Raw genomic sequence first — 22,799 nt, 5'->3', positions numbered from 1 at the left:
TCTTAATGTTGTGTGTGTGTGTGTGTGTGTGTGTGTGTGTGTGTGTGTGTACTACTGTCTTTAGCACAACGTGTGCTAGTACTAGTGGTTATTAGGCACTGGCAGTGCAAGGCGAGGAGGTGACTAATGGGCCGGTGTGGTACGGAGACGTAAGCGTGCGCTGACGCTGGTACCGGGCGCGGCTATGTGCCACTCGAAGCGAGCTGTACGACATGCTCTCGTCATGCCTGCTGTCACACGTTTTTTTTCCTTTTTGTTTATATTTTAAGAAACAAAATACATATATTATGAAAAAGGTAAATGCAGTGTAAAAAATGTAAATGTGGTGCAAAAAAGATGTTTGACCCACTCAAAGAAAATGTTTCTACCATTCAAAAAAATGTATGAACATTTCAAAAATGTAAAAATGCTCACGTGTTTCAAAAAATGTAGGTGACATTTATTAAAATATTTTATAAACAAGTTTTTATTTTAAAAGGAGTTTTGATCCATTCAAAAATGCACATTACGTTTAGGAAAGTGTTCAAGCGTTTCAAACAATTTTTTTCAAATTTAAATTTTTTATCCAATGTAGAAAAATATTCGCATAGTTTAAAAAATGTTTCATAGCACACAATTTTTTTAACATGTATTTGGCAAAAAATGTTTAACACCTATTTGAAAAAATGTTCAAAAAGTATTGAATAAAATGTGAAATCATGTAGATGTACATGAAAAAGGTACAATGTATACGAAAGAAATAGACATGAAAACATAAATTTTGTAAAAGAAATTAATCATGTATATTTGAAATGTGTATAAAAAGTAGATATGTGTTTAAAAAAAAGAAAAACCGAGTAAATAAACAAAAAATGATGAAATCGTAGAAAGAAACAGAAAGAGAAAGAGAAAACCAAAGAAAACCCTAGAAAAATCGTAGCAGTACTGTGTACATTGGAAAACCGAAAAAAAAACAGAAAAGGCTCACGCTTGCTACAGTGTTGGACCGGCCTGATAGTCGCCGATGCTTCGGGCGACATATTGGCCTTGGTACGAGCGGGCAGAGCACACGGATTTGCCATCCGTGCGTCCCTGTTCACAGGGGGTTAGTCTGGACTCCACGGCTGAATGCCCATCTCCTGATTCTCCTCTTACTCATTCGTCGCTGGCGACGACAGTTTCTAGCGCTTCCAACGCCGCACCGAGAAGGGATTTCCTCCGTCTCCCCAGCTGCGTCACACCCCTCGCCCCTCGCTTCTATAGCCTGTACGAGATCAGCAAGTAAGCCCTGTAACTCTCGTCCAATTATCAAACACTTGTGTTGGATGCATACCCTGGGGGTCACCCTCCTTTTCAGAAAAAATAAATGTCCGGATGCCATACCGAGGTTCAGTTTTTAGTAGTCTATATACTGAATACTCTTTTTTATTATTGTGATGTGTGAAATTCGAAGACAATTTTCCTCACCACAAGAAAGTTCAGAGTCAATTCAGACCATCGTTGTTGTGATCCAGATATTTTTTTCAAGAGGCAGCTAGAATTTTAGATGCTTTCCTTTTTCTGTGTGTTTTCTATATCTGTATCATCTATATAGTGTATGAATAACTTTGAATGTATATCATTGGATGAACTTGATCCATGGTCAAGATCTGGCAAATCTGAGTGTTGCGGGCCGTTCGATTTACCATTAGGCCAACTCCAACCATCGACCGCGAACGAACGTCCGTTTGGGTAGGGCAATGGGGCGGCGTCCGGCCATTTTTCTGGATGCGCCCAACGCGCGGACGCATCTGGGTCTGGCTGCCTGAAATCTTTTGCAAATGAATTTTTTGTCCACCGCGGCCGTAGTTCATAGTGCATGCCGGCAACAAAGCCAGCGGCCAGCAAACATATGCCAGCCTACAAAATGGTCAAGCCCTAAGTCTTCACGCCGGCAACAAAGCCAGCGGCCGGCACACTAGTCAGCCTTCAAAATGAACAACTTTCTTGCTGGCAACATAGCCAGCGGTTGGCACACTTGCCAGCCTTTAAAAAGAACGGCCATAGTCCATGGCCGAGGCCTCCCTAGTTCAGGCCGTCTTGGTCGAACATCTCCTTTTGCCGGTTCGCGAACCAAATTCTTCTCTTCAGGGACATGTTGGTCAAGTTCACGCTCATGATTGCTAACACCACCTCTTTTGCTTTGGTGTCGGCACTGGTGGCCTCGATCGCGAGCTTCTTCAATTGGGCAGCCTCCTTCATGTCGAGCTTCCTCCTCTTGGCGGCCTCCTCCATGTCAAGCTTCTTCATTTGGAGCTCCAAGTATATCTTCATTTGCTCCTCCTTTCCTTGGCGCTTCCTCTCCTCCCTCACTTCCTTTTGAGTCATCATGCCGTGCAAAGTTTCTTGCAAGGCGATAGATGCCACATCACGCTTCTCGTCAAGCTTCGAGTTGGTCTTGCCCCTCGGCCTCTTGAGCACATCTCCATTAGCAGCCACGGCCACTGTCCCTCCTTTCTTCTTTAGAGCGGCATATTGATCTTTGAACTTGTGACAATCTTTGATGAGCGACCAACAATGAGTGAGAGTGAATGGCTTGTTCTTATGCCGGGCCTTGAAGGCTTCCAAAGATTGGAATGCCTACACAATCAAAAAGAAGGCCACAAATATGCGAAGGACACAAGATACAACAAACATGAACATGGCATAGCAATGCAAATAGGAGAGGTCATACCAAGTCACCCGCGCCTAGGCCACTCACGGGACGGGCTTCAATGCTCTCAAGATCGGCACAATACTTATTGCATTCTTGTTGAATGAAACCCCATCTCTTTTGGATTGAGTTGATGCCACGGTTGCTCGCAAGCTTGTAGGGCGCAAACTTCCTCCGTTCGTGAAAGGTTTTATGAACTCTCGTCGAAAAGACGGATCCTTTTTGCTCGGCACCGGTCTTGGGATCTTGGCCTATCTCCATCCAACTCTCGCAAATCAACGTGCCCTCTTCTTTGTTGTATGATCCTGTGCGAATGCTTTGCTTCCTCCTTTGTGCCTCGGCTCTTTGGGCCAGCTCATCGATAAACAATGGCTCCTCCGCAATGTCAACCTCTTCTTCCTCATCTTCGCAATACATGTCGTCATCTTCATGCCATGAGTTGCCATGGTCGTCAGCCTCTTCTTCTATGTGGACACCGTAGTGGTCCGTACCATCTTGGCCGCGGCCATCTTGACTTTGGGTCTCGTCGGGATCGAAGCCTTGGCCTTGGCCGTCGGGGTGGAAGGCCTGGCCACGACCCTCGAAGATTACGCTCTCCATGAACATGGTGTAGTCAGGATCGTCGCCCGTCGGCGTCGGGATTGGCATTTTGTCGAATAGGTTGCGGGCGCCGGGAAGGTTGGCCGTAGGAATCGACGAGGGCTGCTTCCTTTGCATCCCGTCGGACGACTGGCCAGCGCCACTGAATCCAGGTGTGACGTTGATGTCGATGACGGCCTGGTTGGCGGGACTAGCCGGCGCGATCACGCTGCCGTCCGGCAATGTGGAGAACCGGGTCTGACCATTCTGCCGTGGCACATGAAAACCGGCCGTCTCCGGTGTTATAGGAGCTCGGCGACTGGAACTGCGGAGGACGGACGGACGACGATCCTGTGCTCGTTGCGGCCATGGCGGCGGCGAAGAGAATGGCCGGCCCGGGTCGGCATAACCCTAGCATGACGAGGGCCTGCGTCATCGCTGCCTGCGTGGCCTTGGCGAGGATGGCCTCGTTCTGGTCAACAGCGGCCTTGTGTTGCGCGGCCGCGGCCTCGGCGGCGTAGTCGGCAGCGGCTTTCTTCTCCGCCGCAACGGTTCGCCGGGCCCTCCTCTTGGCCGATTCAATGTCGAGCCGCATGGACCATTTGGGGTCATGCGATGGAGTTGGCCTTAATTACACCAGAATCAGATCCTGCCATGTGTAGTATATAGAAGATTTCATGATTAAACTTAGTACACCTCTTCTAATGGAGAATATAATTACTATGTTTTTTTGAAACAGATTTACATTACATTCACACACTTCTACTCTATTCTAGACTCTTCCATACATGCTCTTGCTCCAGTTATGTTTCTCTCTTGAAGAAAGAGTTGCAATTTGTGTTGACCTTGTGAGTTTAGATATTTTTTTCAAGAGGCAGCTAGAAGTTCAGATGTTTTGTTGTGTTTTTTACCAGTAGTTCTTCGTAAGCAAGCGTCGTGGCCTAAACATTACCCTGTAAATGCCAAGTGTTCCTTTAGCACATTAGAGCATGACCTATCTATTCTTCTCACGATAATATGCTAATTTCCCACCCACTTTGATCAGTACCAGCCTTCTAAAGAGCTAAATGCGGCACACACACACACACACACACACACAGGCCAAAAATAACCAGTAATTTTGTAGTCCAACATCCATATCATTATGTACATTTTCAGCGAATATTTGGTCTGTATATAGAATAATAACTGCGTGCATTTTCAGCATTTAGCCCGGAATTAGTCTTTGATTAGGGACGAGTTAGGCCTCCTGAAGGAGGCATGGGAGTAGTCCCTCTGTCTTTGCCATGCTGTTTTTGGCGGCCTGGCTTACCTTGTTTTGGTTCTTTAGATAGGTTTCCCGGTTGATTTCTCAACTCGTTGTACAATCCCCCCCCCCCCCCCCCCCCCCCCCTTAAATGAAAAGGCAGAGCACCTGCCATTCCGGTCAAAAAAATACTTATACACTTCACAAGCTTTATGTCGACACAAAATGGATAAGGTAAACTAGCATGTGAAAGAGCGAAACAGAAAATCACCTAGTACATCATTTGCACCCGGAAATTCTATATATTATACTCCATCAACTGGAATATCGTTATTCCTCTACGTCTTCAGTTAGTCTAGGATTCTAGAAGTGACATTTCTTCAGAGACAACATGCTGCGGGCTTCTTTCCCTGGATTTATGTTCAAACCGGAGAAGAGCGTACAGCACATCCTTCATTGATGGCCGCACTGAAGGCTGCCCACCTGTACAGATCACACCTAGCGTAAACACTGCGAATGCATCTTCAATGTTGGCTGGATCTCGAATGTCTTCATCAAGAAGATCAATTGACAGGCCATACTCTTGATACTGTCTCCATGCCCATTCTGCCAAGCAGTACTCCAAGCCTCCATCATTTGTACAGATCACACCTAGCGTAAACACTGCGAATGCATCTTCAATGTTGGCTGGATCTCGAATGTCTTCATCAAGAAGATCAATTGACAGGCCATACTCTTGATACTGTCTCCATGCCCATTCTGCCAAGCAGTACTCCAAGCCTCCATCATTTGCCACCCTCCCCGTTGTGAGCTCCAACAGGACCACTCCGAAGCTGTAGACATCGACCTTCTCATTCACCTTAAGCCGGTATCCGTACTCTGCAAAAAAGCTAGTCTGCGATTAGCGCATGGTACATCCTAAATATATACTAGTTTGAGTCTGCATTTCTATTTCTTACCTGGTGCCATGTAGCCAAAGGTACCACCTATGCCAGAAATTGACTCAGGATCTCCGGTTTTGAGAAGAATCCGAGCAAGCCCGAAGTCAGCTATCTTTGCTCTGAACTCGGGGTCCAGAAGGATATTGGCAGACTTGACATCTGTTATGTCCAGCCTGTCATATGGAAGGCCCTTCGGGCAATCTTAGCCCACAAGTTATCTTAGGTTAATCCGTGTGCAAGTTATCTAGGTTATAAATATAAGTTGTAAGACTCTTTTCAGATCAGGCAATAAGAAGAATATTATCTCCTATTGCCCGGCTCCCTGAGGAGCCGGAAACCCTAGCCGCCAACAGCCCTAACCGCCGCCACCCTTCTCCTAGCTCGCGACGGCGCCCTGCCGCCGGTGCGCCCGTTCCTCGCCACGTCCCCCTCCATCCTTCCCTTACCACCTACGCCCTAGACCTGGTAGAGTACTTGATTCTACCAATTTGGTATCCAGAGACACCAGGCCGATCATGTCACAATCTCCATCACCGCCGCTACCATCCACCTCCACCCCGCTCTCGCTGCCGCCGGCCATTGCCACCGCGATGGCGGAGATCGCATCCGGCACCACCATCACCACCGCGCCCATCACCATCACGGCGGACCCGCCTCCGCTCCTCTCGCCCGAGGAGATGTCGGGCACCCTGCGGGAGCTTGTCCAGGCGGTCAGGGGTATTACCCTCTACCTCGCCGGGAACCAGCCCCCGCCACCGAGCACCACCGCCTACGGGCCGCCGCCGCTACAGTGGCCCGCCCCGACCTTCCAGGCGCCCTACGGAGGGGCGTCCCAGCCGCCGCCGCTGCTGCCGCACTACTCGGCTGCGGGACAGCCGTGGCCAGCATGGCCGGCCTCCACCGCGCCGCTGGGGGGCCAGACCCAGCAGCTTCTTCCGGCGTCACCGCCGGCCCCCACGTCGCAGGCGCCGGTGCAGCAGATCCACCAGGCGCCGCCGCCATCGACATTACCACCACCCGCGCCTAGGGCTACGGGTCGGCCCCTGCACCAGGTGCAGTTTCCACCGTCACCATCGCCGATCCCCGCTTGGGCGACCGGCTCGTCTCCGGGCCCGGTCTACTCCACGGCGCCGGAACACCCGACGCCCTCTCTGCGGTTTGATCACCCCTCCAGCTCGGCGAACTACGCCCCAGCGCTTCCCGACCCAGCATACGCGCTGGCGGCGACTGCGGCCGCCCCCGGGCACGGCGGGCCAACACCCCCTCGATTCGCCAAACTGGACTTCGCCACTTACCAGGGCACGGAGGACCCCCTCAACTGGCTCAACCAGTGCGAGCAGTTCTTTCGAGGGCAGCGGACGCTCGCTTCGGATCGTACCTGGCTCGCGTCCTATCATCTCCGAGGCGCGGCGCAGACCTGGTACTACGCCCTCGAGCAGGACGAGGGCAGCATGCCACCATGGGAGCGCTTCCGGGAGCTCTGTCTCCTCCGGTTCGGGCCTCCTATCCGCGGGAGCCGACTGGCGGCCCTCGGCCGCTTACCTTTCACATCCACGGTGCGGGACTACGCCAACCGCTTCCAGGCCCTGGCGTGCCACGCGCCGGGCGTCTCCGCAACTCAGCGCGCCGAGTTATTTGTGGGCGGTCTGCCGGACCACCCAGGATCTCCAGTCGGCCATGTATTATGCCCGCGCGTTCGAGCGACGCGCGATGGCCATCCAGCAGGAATCACCGTCCCAGACTGCCGGGTCGCTACCCGGACCGGATTCCGCGCAGGGTCGGCCTGTGCAGGCTTCTGCGGCACCCCTCGCCGCGACCGCGGGGCGCCCGTTCCGCCGGCTCACCCCAGCTGAGATACTCGAGCGTCGCCGCCAAGGGTTGTGCTTCAACTGCGACGAACCCTACAAGCCCGGCCACGCCTGCCCGCGACTCTTCTACCTGGAGGTGGCAGACTACATTCCGGAGGACGCCGTCGCCGCCGACCTGGCCGCCCCAGATGTCGAGAAGGTGTTTGACGCTGGTTGATTACCTCGAGGAGTTCAAGCAAGCGCTTCCCCACCTTACAGCTCGAGGACGAGCTGTTTGTGCAGGCGGGGAGAAGTGTTATGTCCGGCCTGTCATATGGAAGGCCCATCGGGCAATCTTAGCCCACAAGTTATCTTAGGTTAATTCGTGTGCAAGTTATCTAGGTTATAAATATAAGTTGCAAGACTCTTTTCAGATCAGGCAATAAGAAGAATATTATCTCCTATTGTCCGACTCCCTGAGGAGCCGGAAACCCTAGCCGCCAACAGCCCTAACCGCCGCCACCCTTCTCCTAGCTCGCGACGGCGCCCTGCCGCCGGCGCGCCCGTTCCTCGCCACGTCCCCCTCCATCCTTCCCTTACCACCTACGCCCTAGACCTGGTAGAGTACTTGATTCTACCAACATCACAGTGCACTATGGCGGGTGAACTATCATGGTGCATATAGCAGAGACCTCTTGCCGAGTCGATGGCAATTTGCAATCTGGTGGGCCAATCCAAAGGTGCCAGTGAACCAACTCTATCCCTCTGATGGAGCCACCTGTCTAAGCTACCATTTTCCATGTACTCATAGACAAGAAGCTTTGCCTCTGAGCTTGAGATGCAGCAGAGCAGCTTGACAATGTTTATGTGCCGGATCTCACCCAATATCTGGACCTCTGCAAGGAAGTCCTTCTCGAGCTTGCTGTCAAGGTTCTGGGCGTTCCATATCTTTTTAACAGCCACCATTCTACTACCACCTTCTCCATCCACAACACTAATTCGGTACACCTTGCCAGACCTGCCACTTCCAATCCAGTTCTGCTCACAGAGCCCAGAAAGAACATCATACTCTGTGAAATGCAGTGCATGGAACTGGGTCAGCTTCCATGATAGAGGATCTTGGGTATTCTTTTGCCTCTTTAATAGCAAGAAACCACCAACTGCCGAACCCACAAGCATGATACTGGCAAGAACAAAAAAGAAGGCTATAAGCCTCCTGGAGATATCATTGTTGTTATTTGCTCTTGCACTGCAAATCGGGAAATTAGGGATGGAATTATTCGATGAGACACAGAGGCCTGGATTGAAGAGGAAGCTTCGCTCATATGCTTCGTTTTGCAATGATGTTGGAATTTCCCCCGTGAGTTGATTCATGGAGAGGTTTAGAAAGTTCAGTTTCAACTTATTGATCGCTTTTGGGATCTCGCCAGATAGCGCATTCGAGGAGAGGTCAAGGATGGTTAGCCCTGACATAAATCCAAACGCTGCAGGTATAGTACCAGATATCTGATTTCCACTTAGATTAAGTGCATTGAGCTTTAGCGCTCCAATTGTCATGGGTATTGATCCAGTAATTTGATTTCCAGAAAGGTCAAGTTCTGTTACCTGTGAAATACCCATCAAATTCCAGGGAATTTCGCCACAAAGAGAGTTGTTTGCTGCCCTGAATACTTCGATTTTGCCTGCTAAAGTTGGAATGGGACCAGAGAATCTATTATTGCTCATCTCAAGACGTGTAAAGTTCCATGGAAGCTGGGTAGGAAAGGTCCCAGAGAAATTGTTGTTTTGGATCATAACTGTCGTTAGCTCATTTGTCACCACTGACCAGATGCTCTTGGGGAACTCTCCAGTAAAATGATTGTTGTACAGCATTAAATTGTTCAACCGGTAGCAGCCGTCTAGCGATTGTGGAAGCTTTCCATAAAAGTTATTATTGAACACAACGATGTCATATAACTTCCTGTTGGAGCAAAGATCAGCTGGCAGCTCGCCCGAGAGGTTATTGTTGCAGACCTCAAGATTACCTAGTGGTGAGTGCTTACCAAGCTCTGGTGGAAGGGAACCAGATAACATGTTCTCAAATAGCCGTATATCGCTGAGATTCGGCAGCAACCCAATGCTTGGCGGTATTGACCCATGAAGTTGATTCGTGTAGAGAAACAACATGGTAAGGTTGATGAGCCTACCAAAGTCATCTGGTATTGTCCCTGTCAGATTGTTTGAGGACACATCAAGCTCTACCAAGTTTACGGCGGTGACACTGGAGGAAATCTCGCCTGTGAAACTGTTGGCAAACATGTACAAGTACTGAAGCTTCTTATGCTGCCATACCCATGTCGGAATTGTGCCTTGCAGCATATTATTTGACACACTCAAGAGACTGAGCTCTGTGAGGCTTGACAGGCTCTCAGGGATCTCACCTGTCATGTTCATACCTGACAGCCACAAGTATGTGAGGCGTGTCAACTTGCCAAACTCAACTTGAAATGGAGCTGGCAGAAATGGATTTTCCGCTAGTGTCAGCACCTCGAGGTTGGCCAGATTGCTGATGTCCTTTGCTGGATAACTTCCATCAAACTGGTTGGTGTCGAGGAGCAGCGACTTGAGCTTTGGAAACCATCCAATCGATGGTGGAATTTCCCCCATGATATGATTGCTTGATAAGTTGAGATGCTCGAGCTTTGCTGATAAACTGTTTATGTCAGCTGCGAGTTTCCCACCAAAGGCATTGTTGGAAAGGTCTAGGTACTTCAGATTGGAGCAATTGTAGAGTATGGTAGGGAATGAAGTGGAGAAGTTATTGTAGGAGAGGTCCAAGTAGGTAAGATTCTTGAGGAGGCAAAGGGACGGTGGGATTGGTTTCCTAAAGGTTTGCCGTGGAAGGGAAATGGCAGTGACCAAACCATCTTTGCATGTAACTCCTCCCCATTTACAGTGGTTAGAAGAAGTGAGGTTCCATCTGCCAAGCACAGGTGATCTCCCCCAATATCTCTCGAGTCCCAGGAGGATTTGGTGTTCATCACCAGATTGGTTTGTGAACTGTAGGCAAGAAGATCTGGGCAGCAGAGACAGCAGTATTGTGAATAACAGGAAGAAGCTGGAGCATTTTGGTTGAAAGCAAGAGGAATCCATGGATTTTTGGTCCCAGTAGGATTTGGAGTTCATCACCAGATTGGTTTGTGCACTGTATAGGCAAGATTTGGGCAGCAGAGATACCAGTATTGTTGTAAAGAACAGGAAGAAGCTGGATTTTGGTTGGAAGGAAGAGGAACTCACGGGGCTCTGGTTAGAGAGGGACTCGGGCTCCATGTTGTATCACTGCGAGATTTTAGCTTAATTATCACCCTGTCCTTGTAGCCCCCTCCCCCCTCTTTGTATCTCTACTCTGCTTTTCTAATTGGCTGGTGATTATTAATATATGTTCAGGCAGGCGTAAGCCCGCCATTGACGCGTCAATAAAGAAGAGGGGCCACGGTGGGGTGGGGGGGCATCCACACATTTTGGAGTACTCGCTTGACCAGCAGGTCTCCTGGCCACACTACTCAAGGTTTCCTCCTCTCTTCATAAGACTAGTCGAGATTCCTTTCAAACAGGAGATGAAAGCTTTTTGTTATTCCTGGACTCATCCGGCATCTTCCTTCAAACAGTAGGGGGTCCTGCCGAAGCTGAATTTTTGGTTTAACCTCCTTTCAAACAGTAGGGGCCTTGCTGGAGCCGATTTTTTGGCCTTAGCCCCCCAAAACTGTTTGGGGGCTGTGTTTAGGGGCCCTGATGGAGTTGCTCTTAGAGAATCACATTAGCAATAATGTTGCCCTATTCTTTCATGGATATCCGTCGAACTCGCCTGGTATTATTTCCTCTATTCCCAGTTGACAATTGCAGCAACTAGGTGGAAGAAACTGTGTAATTAAATGCCAGAAGGATGCCGCTTTTCAAGTAAAAATTAGTTTAGTACTCCCTCTGAAAACATCTTATATTTGTTTACAGAGGGAGTAATTATTAAGGGTTCGAAGAGTTGCCTTTTGGCAAGATATAATTCTTGCATAAAATTGTATTACTAGCATGATAAATAATTTTTCTCTTTTTCCCGAAAAGGAGGCTTAATCCCTGGCCTCTGCATCATTGCGATGCACACAGCTACAACTACCTTTTCCATACTTAGGGCCTAATTGCAGACGCGCAGGGCCCCCAATTTCTGAGGACGGCCCTGCTTCAAGTGATCCCAGCCATGGAAGTTGGAACTATGTAACCATGCTAGGTCATGTGACAGTTAGGGTCACCCTCGTTGTTGCATGTTGGGCAGAATACCAGAAGGTTAACTGGATGTCTCAGTAAATTTGATTTGTTTTATACTACAAAAAAATGTTTCTTTTATATCAACAGTATGGTGATGGACAAGTATGGGTGTTTGGTTTTAGTAATTAATACCGAATGGACCATGAGATTCTAGCTCTGAACTTAACTCACTTCGAGGAATGCAATGGGTTGGTCTATATCACCATGTCATCCTTCATACAAGCGTAAGGCTAGTACAAATGAGGGCTCATGATGGATCAACCATAGTGTGTTTGAGGTGATTCCTCAACCATAGTATTATACCGCTATCCTCTGTAACCTGCAACCATATGGTTTGTACTTATGACACTAGCGTGTTTTCTTTCATCTCTTAATTATTAAACAGTATCTGGTATTATGATAAGACTACCCTTCTGGATCATCCCTAAGCTGTCATTGCCTCGACCTGAACATCAGAAGGTCATGTTGATGTTGACGCACTCTTCCTTCACCTGCGCAAAGAGCTCTGAATTCAGATACCTCTCTGCACCACTGGAAAACATTGTAACAATCATCTTTCCCCTGTTCTCCTCTCTTGATGCAACCTATGAGGAAGTACCCGAATCAGAGGACTGCATAATAAGTGGATTTATATAGCATTCACTGTAGCATCTGCAAATGAGAAAAGATCCTAGACTCTTGAAAAAGAGAGCTTGCCTTTAAGCAGGCGGCTGCATTTGCGCCTGAAGATATGCCAACAAGCAACCCTTCTTCCCTTGCCAACCTTCTAGCCATGTCCATAGCTTCTTGAGTAGTTACTGTTACAATTTCATCTATCTGGGATCTATCCAGTATTTCTGGGACAAAACCTGGCCCTATTCCTAGGATGTTGTGGAAGGCTGGCTCGCCACCTACAGATCATAGGCAGGGAAGGTCTTACTGAGTTACAATCCAAGAAAGGTAGCCAGGTTACTGATGAGCATAGCCAAGCATGTCTAGCAGGAGTATCATTTATTCAATATATTTATCATAGTAGTAGTAGTTTCTTGCCTGAAATCACTGGACTTTCAGCTGGTTCAACGCATATTAATTTTACAAATGGGTTCTTCGTCTTGAGATACCTCCCCACGCCTGTGATGGTGCCGCCTGAACCTGAAGCAGCTATAAATATGTCCACTTTGCCTGCTGTATCTTTCCATATCTCAGGTCCTAAGGACATATTTAGTTCGATGCATTAGTGCCGAGGTTCTTTTTTTAGTCAGGAATCTCAAAAATAAAATAAAATACAAATAAAGAGTAGAACGTTGCATGGAAGTGTGATCCTGCAGAGGCCAACACCACATAGCAACATTTATTGCATATCATCCATCAATTTATTTCAACATCTTATGAGTTAGTCAGTTCATAGTCTTCGACTGAGTTTTGGGCCTTATAGTCAAACAATCTAAAGTTACTCAAACGCTACTGCTACTGCATCCAATTTAGTTCAAATAGATTGTGTTACCACTTACCAGTCCATCTGAAGTGGGCATCGGGATTTGCAGGGTTGGTGAATTGATCTAGAACATACACATCTTCCACATCCTTCTTCATCTGTTCTACCCTATCGAGTAAAGCTTTGAGTCCATGCTGTACAGCATCTGCAGGAGACAAGGATGTTACCATCTGGCACGTGATATGAGGGTCATGGTACCTCAGGTCCTTACCAACTAATACCACTTCTACGCCAAGGAATCGCATTAGTATCTGCTTATCAAGCGAGAGTTTAGCAGGCATGAGGGCGATGAACTTGTATCCTTTCTGAGCAGCAATGAACGCCACGCCGATGCCGAGATTACCACTTGTGACCCCCAGCAGCGTTGTGATGCCAGGTGTGATCAAGCCTTTCTCCTCTGCATCTTCGATCAATCTGCAAAAAGTTTCATTCATTCATATTGTTGTCGAAACTCGTGACGTTATGTATGGTACATTTGAGGTGAAGAATGTCTTCCTCGGAAGGGAGTAAAAAGAGCAGCCACCTGAGAGCACTCCGATCCTTCACAGAGGAAAGGGGCTGGTACGGCTCAATCTTCCCAATAAGCCGAGCACCTATGCCGTCTTTCTCAGTGATGTTTCTCAGTTCTATCAGTGGTGTCCAACCAATGAGCTGGAAGGCATAGAATTTACTTGCAGATTAAAGATAACAAGCTTTGTACAGTGAAGGAATAATGACTATATACAGAGAAAGTAGGCACCTGCGTGATGTTGGTGGCGATGCACTCCCCCTGCGAGGACAGCAGAGATGGTATCCCTTTCCTTCCTTCCTGCGGCTCCATTTCTCTGGTACTTATTCTACAACAAGTAAAGCTAGAACTTAACAAGCTCGTACGTCTTGAACAAATGGATGCACAGAAATAGGAGGCGCTCCAGCGTTCAATGATGTTATATAGCTGAGAAGTCCCATTCTGATGGTATACCACATGGATAAATTAATACTGAGTTTGGAGGTTTCAGGGAAGTGTCCCTGAAACTTCCATCCAGACATTTTTTTTAATTAAAATCTGTTGACATATGACACTACATCAGTTTGCAGCATGCCAATGAGATACTAAATTCAGAAAACCACCGATTGGTTGGAAGCCTAGAACTTGGAACACAAGTTTCCCTGTATGCCAAGAAACCACCGATGGGTTGGAAGCCTGGAACTTGAACCCCAAGTTTCCCTGCTTATAGAACAAGACAATCAACCATTATGCAGAGGGTAAGTAAATAATTTTAATCTGAACTGAACCATCGATCATCCTGCTGTATATGTTATTAAATACTCAAGGCAGTGATGGATTATTTCGCAATTTACCAGGTCACAAAGTGCCAAATGTATTAGACTCGTGGTCTGTGACTTCGCTGCAAGTTGAGACGACTGGTTACGTATTCATGAGCTGAAGATGCTGGGGTAATCAACACAGATTTGGCAAGCTTCCCTGCTCTCTGAAAAGATAATTAGTTAAGGTGTGTGCTATAAAACAACTCGCTGTTGTTTTGTTCATGGCCTTGCTATCAAACCTCCACTGTTTTAGTCAGTGTCTTTAAGAAACGTTTGTTTCTCACGTTCATGGTGTATCGGATTATTACATAGGAAAGAAAACATTCATCAGAGTTTTTCTGTCTTTCATCTACATTGTTGTGCTTACAAGGAGGCTGATGCTTGGATTCTACGTACATACTGCAAATAAACTTATAATTTCTGGTAAATAAAAAACCAAAAGATGACCAACCATTGTAGTCAATTAAATCATTTGAATCTGTTTACCAAAGTATCATAAGAGTGACAATTACATCGTGAGATCATACCCTAAAAGAAGCATTGTGAGATCATAAGCATTTTTTTTACCCAGTGGGCGACTACTCCTATGTCACTTAATGCCCATGGCACCCAAGCTTGATGATGTGCCTTGACCTCGCGCCAACGCAGATCAAGTAATTCGGTGGGCAAACCAAGCCACCCGCCGGCTAGCCAGGAGCACCAACCGGTCTAGCAGACCCACAACACGCACCACATGCGCACGCTTTATACTCTGTCGCTGCCATCTTCCGCCGTTCCATCTTCAGGAGTGACCCATGCACTGACCTTGCCAAACCCTTCTGCTGTCGACACCACCATGGCGCCAGACAGTGCCACCCTCTTGCGCGCGCCCATCAACACGCGTCCAGCACCGAGACCCAATTGCGCTATGTCACCGAGACCGCCTGTCGTTAATGTTGAAGATGCAACACTGCTCCACCTATTGTTCCCTTTAGCCAACACCTGCTCCAAAACGATGCCCCCAGGAGGGAGCACTGTATCGAAGATAGATGTCGTCGTCATCTGATTCGGGAGACCCAGATCTAAGGTTTCCCCCGAAACATCCCGAGTGTGGTGACGCAACCTGCAACGACGATGTCTTAACAAGGAAACGACATCGGAGACGTCGTCGTCGTCCTCCATGACCTAAGTTGGCACGGTTTTCATTAGAACTCCCTGCACTCCGATCTCATCGCTGACTGGATCCGCACGCAGCCTTGCCATGTATACGTACGGTGCATCAAGAGAGGGAGTTCCTGTGGCGATGCGAGGGGGTACATACATGATAATTAGAAGTATATCATTATGATTTCCTGTGGCACCCAAGTAACTGGAATAATTAGGCCAAGGAAAATTCAAAGACAAAAGGGGTACTTTATCATGGCATGGGAGACCTGAGATGATCACCTGGCATGATAAGTACTGGCTTGGCAGGAAAAAGGGCTCTTTCCAGATTCAGACCGAGAAATGGTGGGACAACTTCAGGACACTTATTCACGAGGAGTCTGCAGCCTGTTCATTATTCAGTAGATTCTAACTATCTAGGAGACTAGGAAACTTTAGATTTGTGTCCACTTTTCACTTTCGAATCCATTTAGGACATGCTCGCACATTAGGTTCTTAATAGAAGTCACATCGATAACAAAAGTCTTTTCAAACATCAACAACAAATAATTGTAAGGTAACTGTACCACAGTTTCCTTTGTCCATCCAAATTGCGAAATCATTGATCTGGTAGCCTTAGACCTCTTATAGGGAATGAATGATTTGCGTGCGGATTTTGGAGGGCTTTTTGTGTCTCCTGTGAAATTATTATGTTCCAAACAGGCCCCAGACAATCTGGCCACTTCTGATGGCACCGCCAAAATCGATAAACGAATGGAAATGGACATCAAATATCGTCCCACAACAGAAGCCGATGCGAAATGCCATCACATTATATGATGAATGTTTCACTTTCAGTCATCAGGCCTCGGTCCTTGGCATCCACACGAAGTTGTACGTGCCTACCTGGCTACTTACCTGCCGAGATACATCCACTGAGCCTCCCCAGCAATCGCCTCCAAACACTGAGCCATCAGGTTGCATGTCCAGAAATGAGGGTTTCTTCTTTCTACACATCATTTTCACAAAAGGAAGAAGGCGCAAAAGTTCAGGGTATTAATACACATCACAGAACACAAGTCACATGGCATGCAGAAAGGCAGCTCTTCGTGCGATGGAGCAATAGTTGTCCGGCTAGTCCTACTGTATCCATCAACCCTAATTTTGGAAGGAACGTCTATAAACTGCTACCATAGCATGCTATATAGTATTTTTTTGGTGAGACCCGATCAAATCTTTTTGTTGAAATATTGATGCTACGTTGAAACTTAACATTAGAACAATGTCATGCAGCTCTGCTCTAGAGCTTAACATAGTAGCAGAAAAATGCTTTTTTTTAAGCCCGGAACTATAGAACAATTCTTCTACGGTAATTTTCATATAGTAAGTTCACTTGTTACTCGGGGGTGGTAATGGAAACATTGCGCCGTCAATTATGTTAACTAACCATGAAGCAGCACTTACTCTGCTCAGTTTTGAACTCTGTTTTAGCATCAGGACACTTGTAGACTTGTAGCACACAATCAAGAGGTTGTTCACAAGAGACTGCTCCAGTTGGGATTTATCTAACTGTGATGATCATTGATCAATTCAGTGTGGTACTACTGCGCATCAGGTCAAAAGGTGGCATGTTTTTATGTCACCTCTGGTGGTTCGTGCATCGCCTCATCGGAATTTCTAACGAAGAATAATGTGCAGTAGGGGTATGTTCCTGCCTCTTGTCGGTGCGCAAGTATATTTGAAGTTCTTGGTGGAGCCTATCAACCTATAAAATATCTCCAGGGGTGCTTTCTGTTAACTATCCTAATTTGATGTTTGTGCAGGGGCAAGTCGATCTTTGCACAGCGCTTATGATCGAGTTAATCAGGGTAAGAGTGGCATGCGAACTGGTGTGCTATTCTCCATTCGATTCATTTCATTGGGTTCCTTTTCGAGTTCCTGGAGTTGATGATTACCTCGATCATAATAGCACGCCAGGAACTTCTTAGGTTACCTCGATCATATTATGCTGTTGCTTCTTCCACCTTCGATGCAACCTAAGAAGTTCCTGGAGTTCCTGAAGTTCCGGGAAGGGGAGGATGGCAAGAACAGGTTCCAAAAGATATTTTCTCTTCATGATAGCTTTATCTTTCACTTCTTCTTCTTCTTCTTCTTCTTCTTCTTCTCCTATTCATTTTTTGTACGAAACTCTTCCCTTATTCTTGAGTAGATAGTTCTGCACTTATATCCCCATTTGATGGTAGTCGCTAACACATAATTTATGCCAAACTAAACCATATTTCTTTAAGATTTTGAAACTGGTGAAACATTACTGTGCTCCAAACTCATCAAGCAGAGAGCAGTTATGGCATAAACAAAATCATGGAGTTGTGAATTTTATTGTGCTAACGCCTGCATATGTATGTAGTAGTGAAAGGAAAAATAGTTTCATTCATCTGTTGGTAAACCGAAGTTTTGAATTAGACAGCCCTTGTTCATCTGTGCTAACTCGTTAGCGAGGCTGGATACATGAAAAGAAAGCAAGCACCGCGATATTAACATAAAATAGAAGAAGCGCAATCCTGTTTGGGTGGAAAAGAACAGGCTGGGGTCCATGTTCATTTCATCACCGCGGTAAGATGGCAGCCATGTTCCATTGGCTAACAACCTCCGGAGAAAGGTACGACCTGGTAGTAGGAGAGAATCTTTCCTTGATGGGGATGGCCACCGGAGAAAACATGTCAACCCTTGAACCAATATCCACAGAATGTGAGCCATCCTTTTCCATTTTGTTCGTTTGTGTTGGTCGATTCAGTGCCCCCAATGTTCTTGTCACCGTCATGGAGGTCCTGAATACGCTCATCGTCGCCAAGTAACGGCCAACTAACGGTCGGGCATTGCGTGCTCCAGTTAATTCAGGAGGAAAAAAAGAGAAGGAGAGGCTGCTCCAGTTAATTCAGACGCTAGATATATGGGCGGAAACGAATTTGCTGGACCCGACTGAGCAAGCTTGCAAGTCGGAAGCCGAGGCCAAATTACATTTGTTACTTAAAGAAGAAGAAATGAAGTGGGCATTGCGTGACAAAGTTCTTAAGATGGTAAAAGGGGATGACAATACATAATTTTTTCATATGATTGCGAATGGCAAGCATAGGAGGAAAACAATCATTCAGCTAGAACATGATGAGGAAACGGTTGTTGGACACGAGAATTTGAAGCTTTATATCTCCAACTATTACAAGCAGTTGTTTGGTCCTCCAAAAGATAACACCGTGACTCTAGATGAGAGTGTACGGGCAGATATCCCTCAGTTGTAGTTAGAGGAGAATGAGATCCTGTCTGCTCCTTTCACTGAGAAGGAGGTGTTCGAGGCGATAGATCAAATGAAACCAAACAAGGCACCGGGACCAGATGGGTTCCCGGCAGAATTTTATAAGAAATGTTGGCATATTGTGAAAGATGATCTTATGCCTATGTTTCATGATCTTTTTAATGGGCATCTTCAACTGTTTCATTTGAATTTTGGCACGATCACTCTTCTACCTAAAAAGGAGGAGGCTATCCGCATCGAACAATTCAGGCCCATATGCTTATTGAATGTCAGTTTCAAAATCTTTACGAAAGTGGCCACCAACAGACTGACAAAGGTGGCACACTCGGTGGTGCAACCAAGTCAAACTGCCTTTATGCCTGGAAAACACATACTAGAAGGGGTAGTTGTCTTACATGAAACCTTACATGAAATCCACTCGAAGAAACTCGATGGAGTGATATTTAAAGTGGATTTTGAGAAGGCGTACGATAAGGTCAAGTGGCCTTTTTTACAGCAAGCTATGCGCATGAAAGGTTTCAATGAGTCCTAGACGAATTAGGTGGATTCTTTTGTCCAGAAAGGCAGTGTTGGAATAAAGGTTAATGATGATATTGGCCATTATTTTCAAACGCATAAAGGCCTGAGGCAGGGTGACCCAATGTCCCCAATACTGTTTAATATTGTGGCGGACATGTTAACAGTACTCATAGGCCGGGCCAAGGAAAAGGGGCTGATTGGTGGACTAGTCCCCCATCTGGTGGACGGGGGGGGGGGGGGGGGGGGTATCCATCTTACAATATGAGGATGACACAATATTATTTTTGGAACATGACCTTGCTCAAGCTCGTAACATGAAACTCATCCTATGTCTCTTCGAGCAATTATCGGGGTTGAAGATTAATTTCCACAAAAGTGAGCTTTTCTGTTTTGGAAGGGCCAAAGAGGACCAAGAAGAATACAAGCAACTGTTCGGTTGTGAACTGGGATCGCTGCCCTTTAGTTATCTTGGCATTCCAATACATCATAGGAAATTGACTAATAAAGAATGGAAATGTATCGAGGATCGATTCGAGAAGAAACGTAGCTGCTGGAAGGGTAAGCTTATGTCATATGGAGGACGGCTAGTATTAATTAATTCGGTACTAACGAGCATGTCGATGTTCCTCTTGTCTTTTTTTGAAGTACCCAAAGGGGTACGCAGGAGATTAGACTTCTATCGATCTCGGTTCTTTTGGCAATCAGACGAGGTTAAGACAAAATATCGTCTGGCAAGATGGGATATTATTTGTCGACCAAAGGACCAGGGGGGTCTTGGGATTGAAAACCTCGAGGTGAAAAATAAATGCTTGTTGAGTAAGTGGTTATACCGATTATCGCTGGATTCCGAAGGAATGTGGGCCCAGATTCAATGCAACAAGTATTTACACTCCAAAACTCTAGCCCAGGTTGCTATAAGACCTAATGATTCACCCTTTTGGAAGGGACTCATGCGAGTGAAGGATACTTTCTTCCATAGGGTGAAGTTTACTGTTGGGGACGGCTCAACAATAAGGTTTTGGGAGGATACGTGGTTAGGTGATAGGCCGCTAGCTCTCCAGTATCCTTCTCTGTATCATATTGTGTTGGGTTTCGTAGTAATTTCAAAAAAATTCCTACGCACACGCAAGATCATGGTGATGCATAGCAACGAGAGGGGAGAGTGTGATCTACGTACCCTTGTAGATCGACAACGGAAGCGTTAGGTTGATGTAGTCGTACGTCTCCACGGCCCGACCGATCAAGCACCGAAACTACGGCACCTCCGAGTTCTAGCACACGTTCAGCTCGATGACGATCCCCGGACTCCGATCCAGCAAAGTGTCGGGGAAGAGTTCCGTCAGCACGACGGCGTGGTGACGATCTTGATGTACTACCGTCGCAGGGCTTCGCCTAAGCATCGCTATAATATTATCGAGGACTATGGTGGAAGGGGGCACCGCACACGGCTAAGAATATGATCACGTGGATCAACTTGTGTCTTAAGGGGTGCCCTCTGCCTCCGTATATAAAGGATCAAAAGGGGGGGGGCGGCCATCATAGGGCGCGCCAGGAGGAGTCCTACTCCCTCCGGGAATAGGATTCCCCCCCTTTCCTAGTTGGAATAGGATTCGTTAAGTGGGAAAGAGGAGAGAGAGAAGGAAGGGGGGCTCCGGCCCCCTCTCTCCTTGTCCTATTCGGACTAAGGGGGGAGGGGCGCGCGGCCCAGCCCTGGCCACCTCTCCTCTCTTCCACTAAGGCCCATTAAGGCCCATATACCTCCCGGGGGGTTCCGGTAACCTCCTGGTAATCCGGTAAAATCCCGATTTCACCCGGAACACTTCCGATATCCAAATATAGGCTTCCAATATATCAATCTTTATGTCTCGACCATTCTGAGACTCCTCGTCATGTCCGTGATCACATCCGGGACTCCGAACAAACTTCGGTACATCAAAATGCATAAACTCATAATATAACTGTCATCGAAACCTTAAGCGTGCGGACCCTACGGGTTCGAGAACAATGTAGACATGACCGAGACACGTCTCCGGTCAATAACCAATAGCGGAACCTGGATGCTCATATTGGCTCCTACATATTCTACGAAGATCTTTTATCGGTCAGACCGCATAACAACATACGTTGTTCCCTTTGTCATCGGTGTGTTACTTTCCCGAGATTCGATCATCGGTATCCAATACCTAGTTCAATCTCGTTACCAGCAAGTCTCTTTACTCGTTCCGTAATCCATCATCCCGCAACTAACTCATTAGTCGCAATGCTTGCAAGGCTTTATGTGATGTGCATTACCGAGAGGGCCCAGAGATACCTCTCCGACAATCGGAGTGACAAATCCTAATCTCGAAATACGCCAACCCAATATGTACCCTTGGAGACACCTGTAGAGAACCTTTATAATCACCCAGTTACGTTGTGACGTTTGGTTGCACACAAAGTGTTCCTCCGGTAAACGGGAGTTGCATAATCTCGTAGTCATAGGAACATGTATAAGTCATGAAGAAAGCAATAGCAACATACTAAACGATCGGGTGCTAAGCTAATGGAATGGGTCATGTCAATCAGATCATTCACCTAATGATGTGATCCCGTTAATCAAATAACAACTCTTTGTCCATGGTTAGGAAACATAACCATCTTTGATTAACGAGCTAGTCTAGTAGAGGCATACTAGTGACACTCTGTTTGTCTATGTATTCACACATGTATTATGTTTCCGGTTAATACAATTCTAGCATGAATAATAAACATTTATCATGATATAAGGAAATAAATAATAACTTTATTATTGCCTCTAGGGCATATTTCCTTCAGTCTCCCACTTGCACTAGAGTCAATAATCTAGATCACATCGCCATGTGATTTAACATCAATAGTTCACATCATCATGTGATTAACACCCATAGTTCACATCATCATGTGACCAACACTCAAAGGGTTTACTAGAGTCAATAATCTAGTTCACATCTCTATGTGATTAACACCCAAAGTTCACATCATCATGTGACCAACACTCAAAGGGTACTAAGATGTGATCATGTTTTGCTTGTGAGAGAAGTTTAGTCAATGGGTCTGCCACATTCAGATCCGTATGTATTTTGCAAATTTCTATGTCAACAATGCTCTGCACAGAGCTACTCTAGCTAATTTCTCCCACTTTCAATATGTATCCAGATTGAGACTTAGAGTCATCTGGATTAGTGTCAAAAACTTGCATTGACGTAACTCTTTACGACGAACCTTTTTGTCACCTCCATAATCGAGAAACATATCCTTATTCCACTAAGGATAATTTTGATCGCTGTCCAATGATCTACTCCTAGATCACTATTGTACTCCCTTGCTAAACACAGTGTAGGGTATACAATAGATCTGGTACACAGCATGGCATACTTTATAGAACCTATGGCTGAGGCATAGGGAATGACTTTCATTCTCTTTCTATCTTCTGCCGTGGTCGGGCTTTGAGTCTTACTCAATTTCACACCTTGTAACACAGGCAAGAACTCTTTCTTTGACTGTTTCATTTTGAACTACTTCAAAATC

General features: G+C 46.6%; 3 protein-coding genes and 1 long non-coding RNA gene across 11 annotated transcripts; 2 read left to right on the top strand and 2 right to left on the bottom strand.

Moving 5' to 3' along the window:
- Positions 1 to 952: 952 nt before the first annotated feature.
- Positions 953 to 18,288, top strand: LOC125512404 (uncharacterized). Of its 7 annotated transcripts, none has more exons than XR_007285367.2 (8): positions 953 to 1,260; positions 13,137 to 13,370; positions 13,481 to 13,783; positions 13,891 to 13,949; positions 14,065 to 14,239; positions 14,339 to 14,487; positions 16,916 to 17,127; positions 17,248 to 18,288. It is a non-coding gene; the product is annotated as an uncharacterized LOC125512404 (long non-coding RNA). The 7 variants fall into 7 exon arrangements; XR_015607990.1 differs by having other exon boundaries at positions 956 to 1,260; positions 13,137 to 13,783; positions 17,248 to 17,292; positions 17,394 to 17,793; XR_015607992.1 differs by having other exon boundaries at positions 954 to 1,260; positions 13,137 to 13,783; positions 14,072 to 14,239; positions 17,248 to 17,795.
- Positions 4,849 to 10,389, bottom strand: LOC125512403 (uncharacterized). Its single transcript, XM_087527643.1, has 4 exons — positions 7,863 to 10,389; positions 5,456 to 5,596; positions 5,148 to 5,375; positions 4,849 to 4,994 (listed from the first exon to the last, which is right to left on the bottom strand). The coding sequence occupies exons 1-4, from the start codon at positions 10,387 to 10,389 to the stop codon at positions 4,852 to 4,854; spliced, it is 3,039 nt and encodes a 1,012-aa protein (XP_087383769.1). The 3' UTR covers positions 4,849 to 4,851.
- LOC147964844 (uncharacterized) lies at positions 5,582 to 10,174 on the top strand. The gene is made up of 2 exons (XM_087527642.1): positions 5,582 to 8,714; positions 8,811 to 10,174. Exon 1 carries the CDS (start codon positions 5,953 to 5,955, stop codon positions 7,288 to 7,290), a length of 1,338 nt encoding a protein of 445 aa, XP_087383768.1. The 5' UTR covers positions 5,582 to 5,952; the 3' UTR covers positions 7,291 to 8,714; positions 8,811 to 10,174.
- Positions 11,697 to 13,883, bottom strand: LOC125512402 (cysteine synthase). Of its 2 annotated transcripts, XM_087527645.1 has the most exons (7): positions 13,734 to 13,883; positions 13,518 to 13,645; positions 13,206 to 13,408; positions 13,011 to 13,139; positions 12,550 to 12,708; positions 12,217 to 12,410; positions 11,697 to 12,104 (listed from the first exon to the last, which is right to left on the bottom strand). In XM_087527645.1, exons 1-7 carry the CDS (start codon positions 13,812 to 13,814, stop codon positions 11,973 to 11,975), a joined length of 1,026 nt encoding a protein of 341 aa, XP_087383771.1. In that variant the 5' UTR covers positions 13,815 to 13,883; the 3' UTR covers positions 11,697 to 11,972. The 2 variants fall into 2 exon arrangements, with proteins under 2 accessions (XP_087383771.1, XP_087383770.1); XM_087527644.1 differs by having other exon boundaries at positions 13,011 to 13,408.
- Positions 18,289 to 22,799: the final 4,511 nt, after the last annotated feature.

Source organism: Triticum urartu, chromosome 6A (assembly GCF_056163025.1).
Source record: "Triticum urartu cultivar PI428250 chromosome 6A, HENAU_Tu73, whole genome shotgun sequence".
Classification (NCBI taxonomy): domain Eukaryota; kingdom Viridiplantae; phylum Streptophyta; class Magnoliopsida; order Poales; family Poaceae; genus Triticum; species Triticum urartu.
This window is presented reverse-complemented; position numbering and strand designations above follow the sequence as displayed.

What these genes read in the sequence shown, in the direction of transcription:
- LOC125512402 (XM_087527644.1), bottom strand. Translation starts at nt 13,814, where the DNA reads ATGGAGCCGCAGGAAGGAAGGAAAGGGATACCATCTCTGCTGTCCTCG. An exon ending in TGCCCACTTCAGATGGACTG is followed by an intron (nt 12,709 to 13,010) that starts GTAAGTGGTAAC and finishes ATATGTCCTTAG; the next exon opens with GACCTGAGATATGGAAAGAT. An exon ending in TGAAAGTCCAGTGATTTCAG is followed by an intron (nt 12,411 to 12,549) that starts GCAAGAAACTAC and finishes TATGATCTGTAG; the next exon opens with GTGGCGAGCCAGCCTTCCAC.
- LOC125512403 (XM_087527643.1), bottom strand. Translation starts at nt 10,389, where the DNA reads ATGAACTCCAAATCCTACTGGGACCAAAAATCCATGGATTCCTCTTGC. An exon ending in CTTTGGCTACATGGCACCAG is followed by an intron (nt 5,376 to 5,455) that starts GTAAGAAATAGA and finishes GCTTTTTTGCAG; the next exon opens with AGTACGGATACCGGCTTAAG. An exon ending in ATTCGCAGTGTTTACGCTAG is followed by an intron (nt 4,995 to 5,147) that starts GTGTGATCTGTA and finishes TGTTTACGCTAG; the next exon opens with GTGTGATCTGTACAGGTGGG.
- LOC147964844 (XM_087527642.1), top strand. Translation starts at nt 5,953, where the DNA reads ATGTCACAATCTCCATCACCGCCGCTACCATCCACCTCCACCCCGCTC.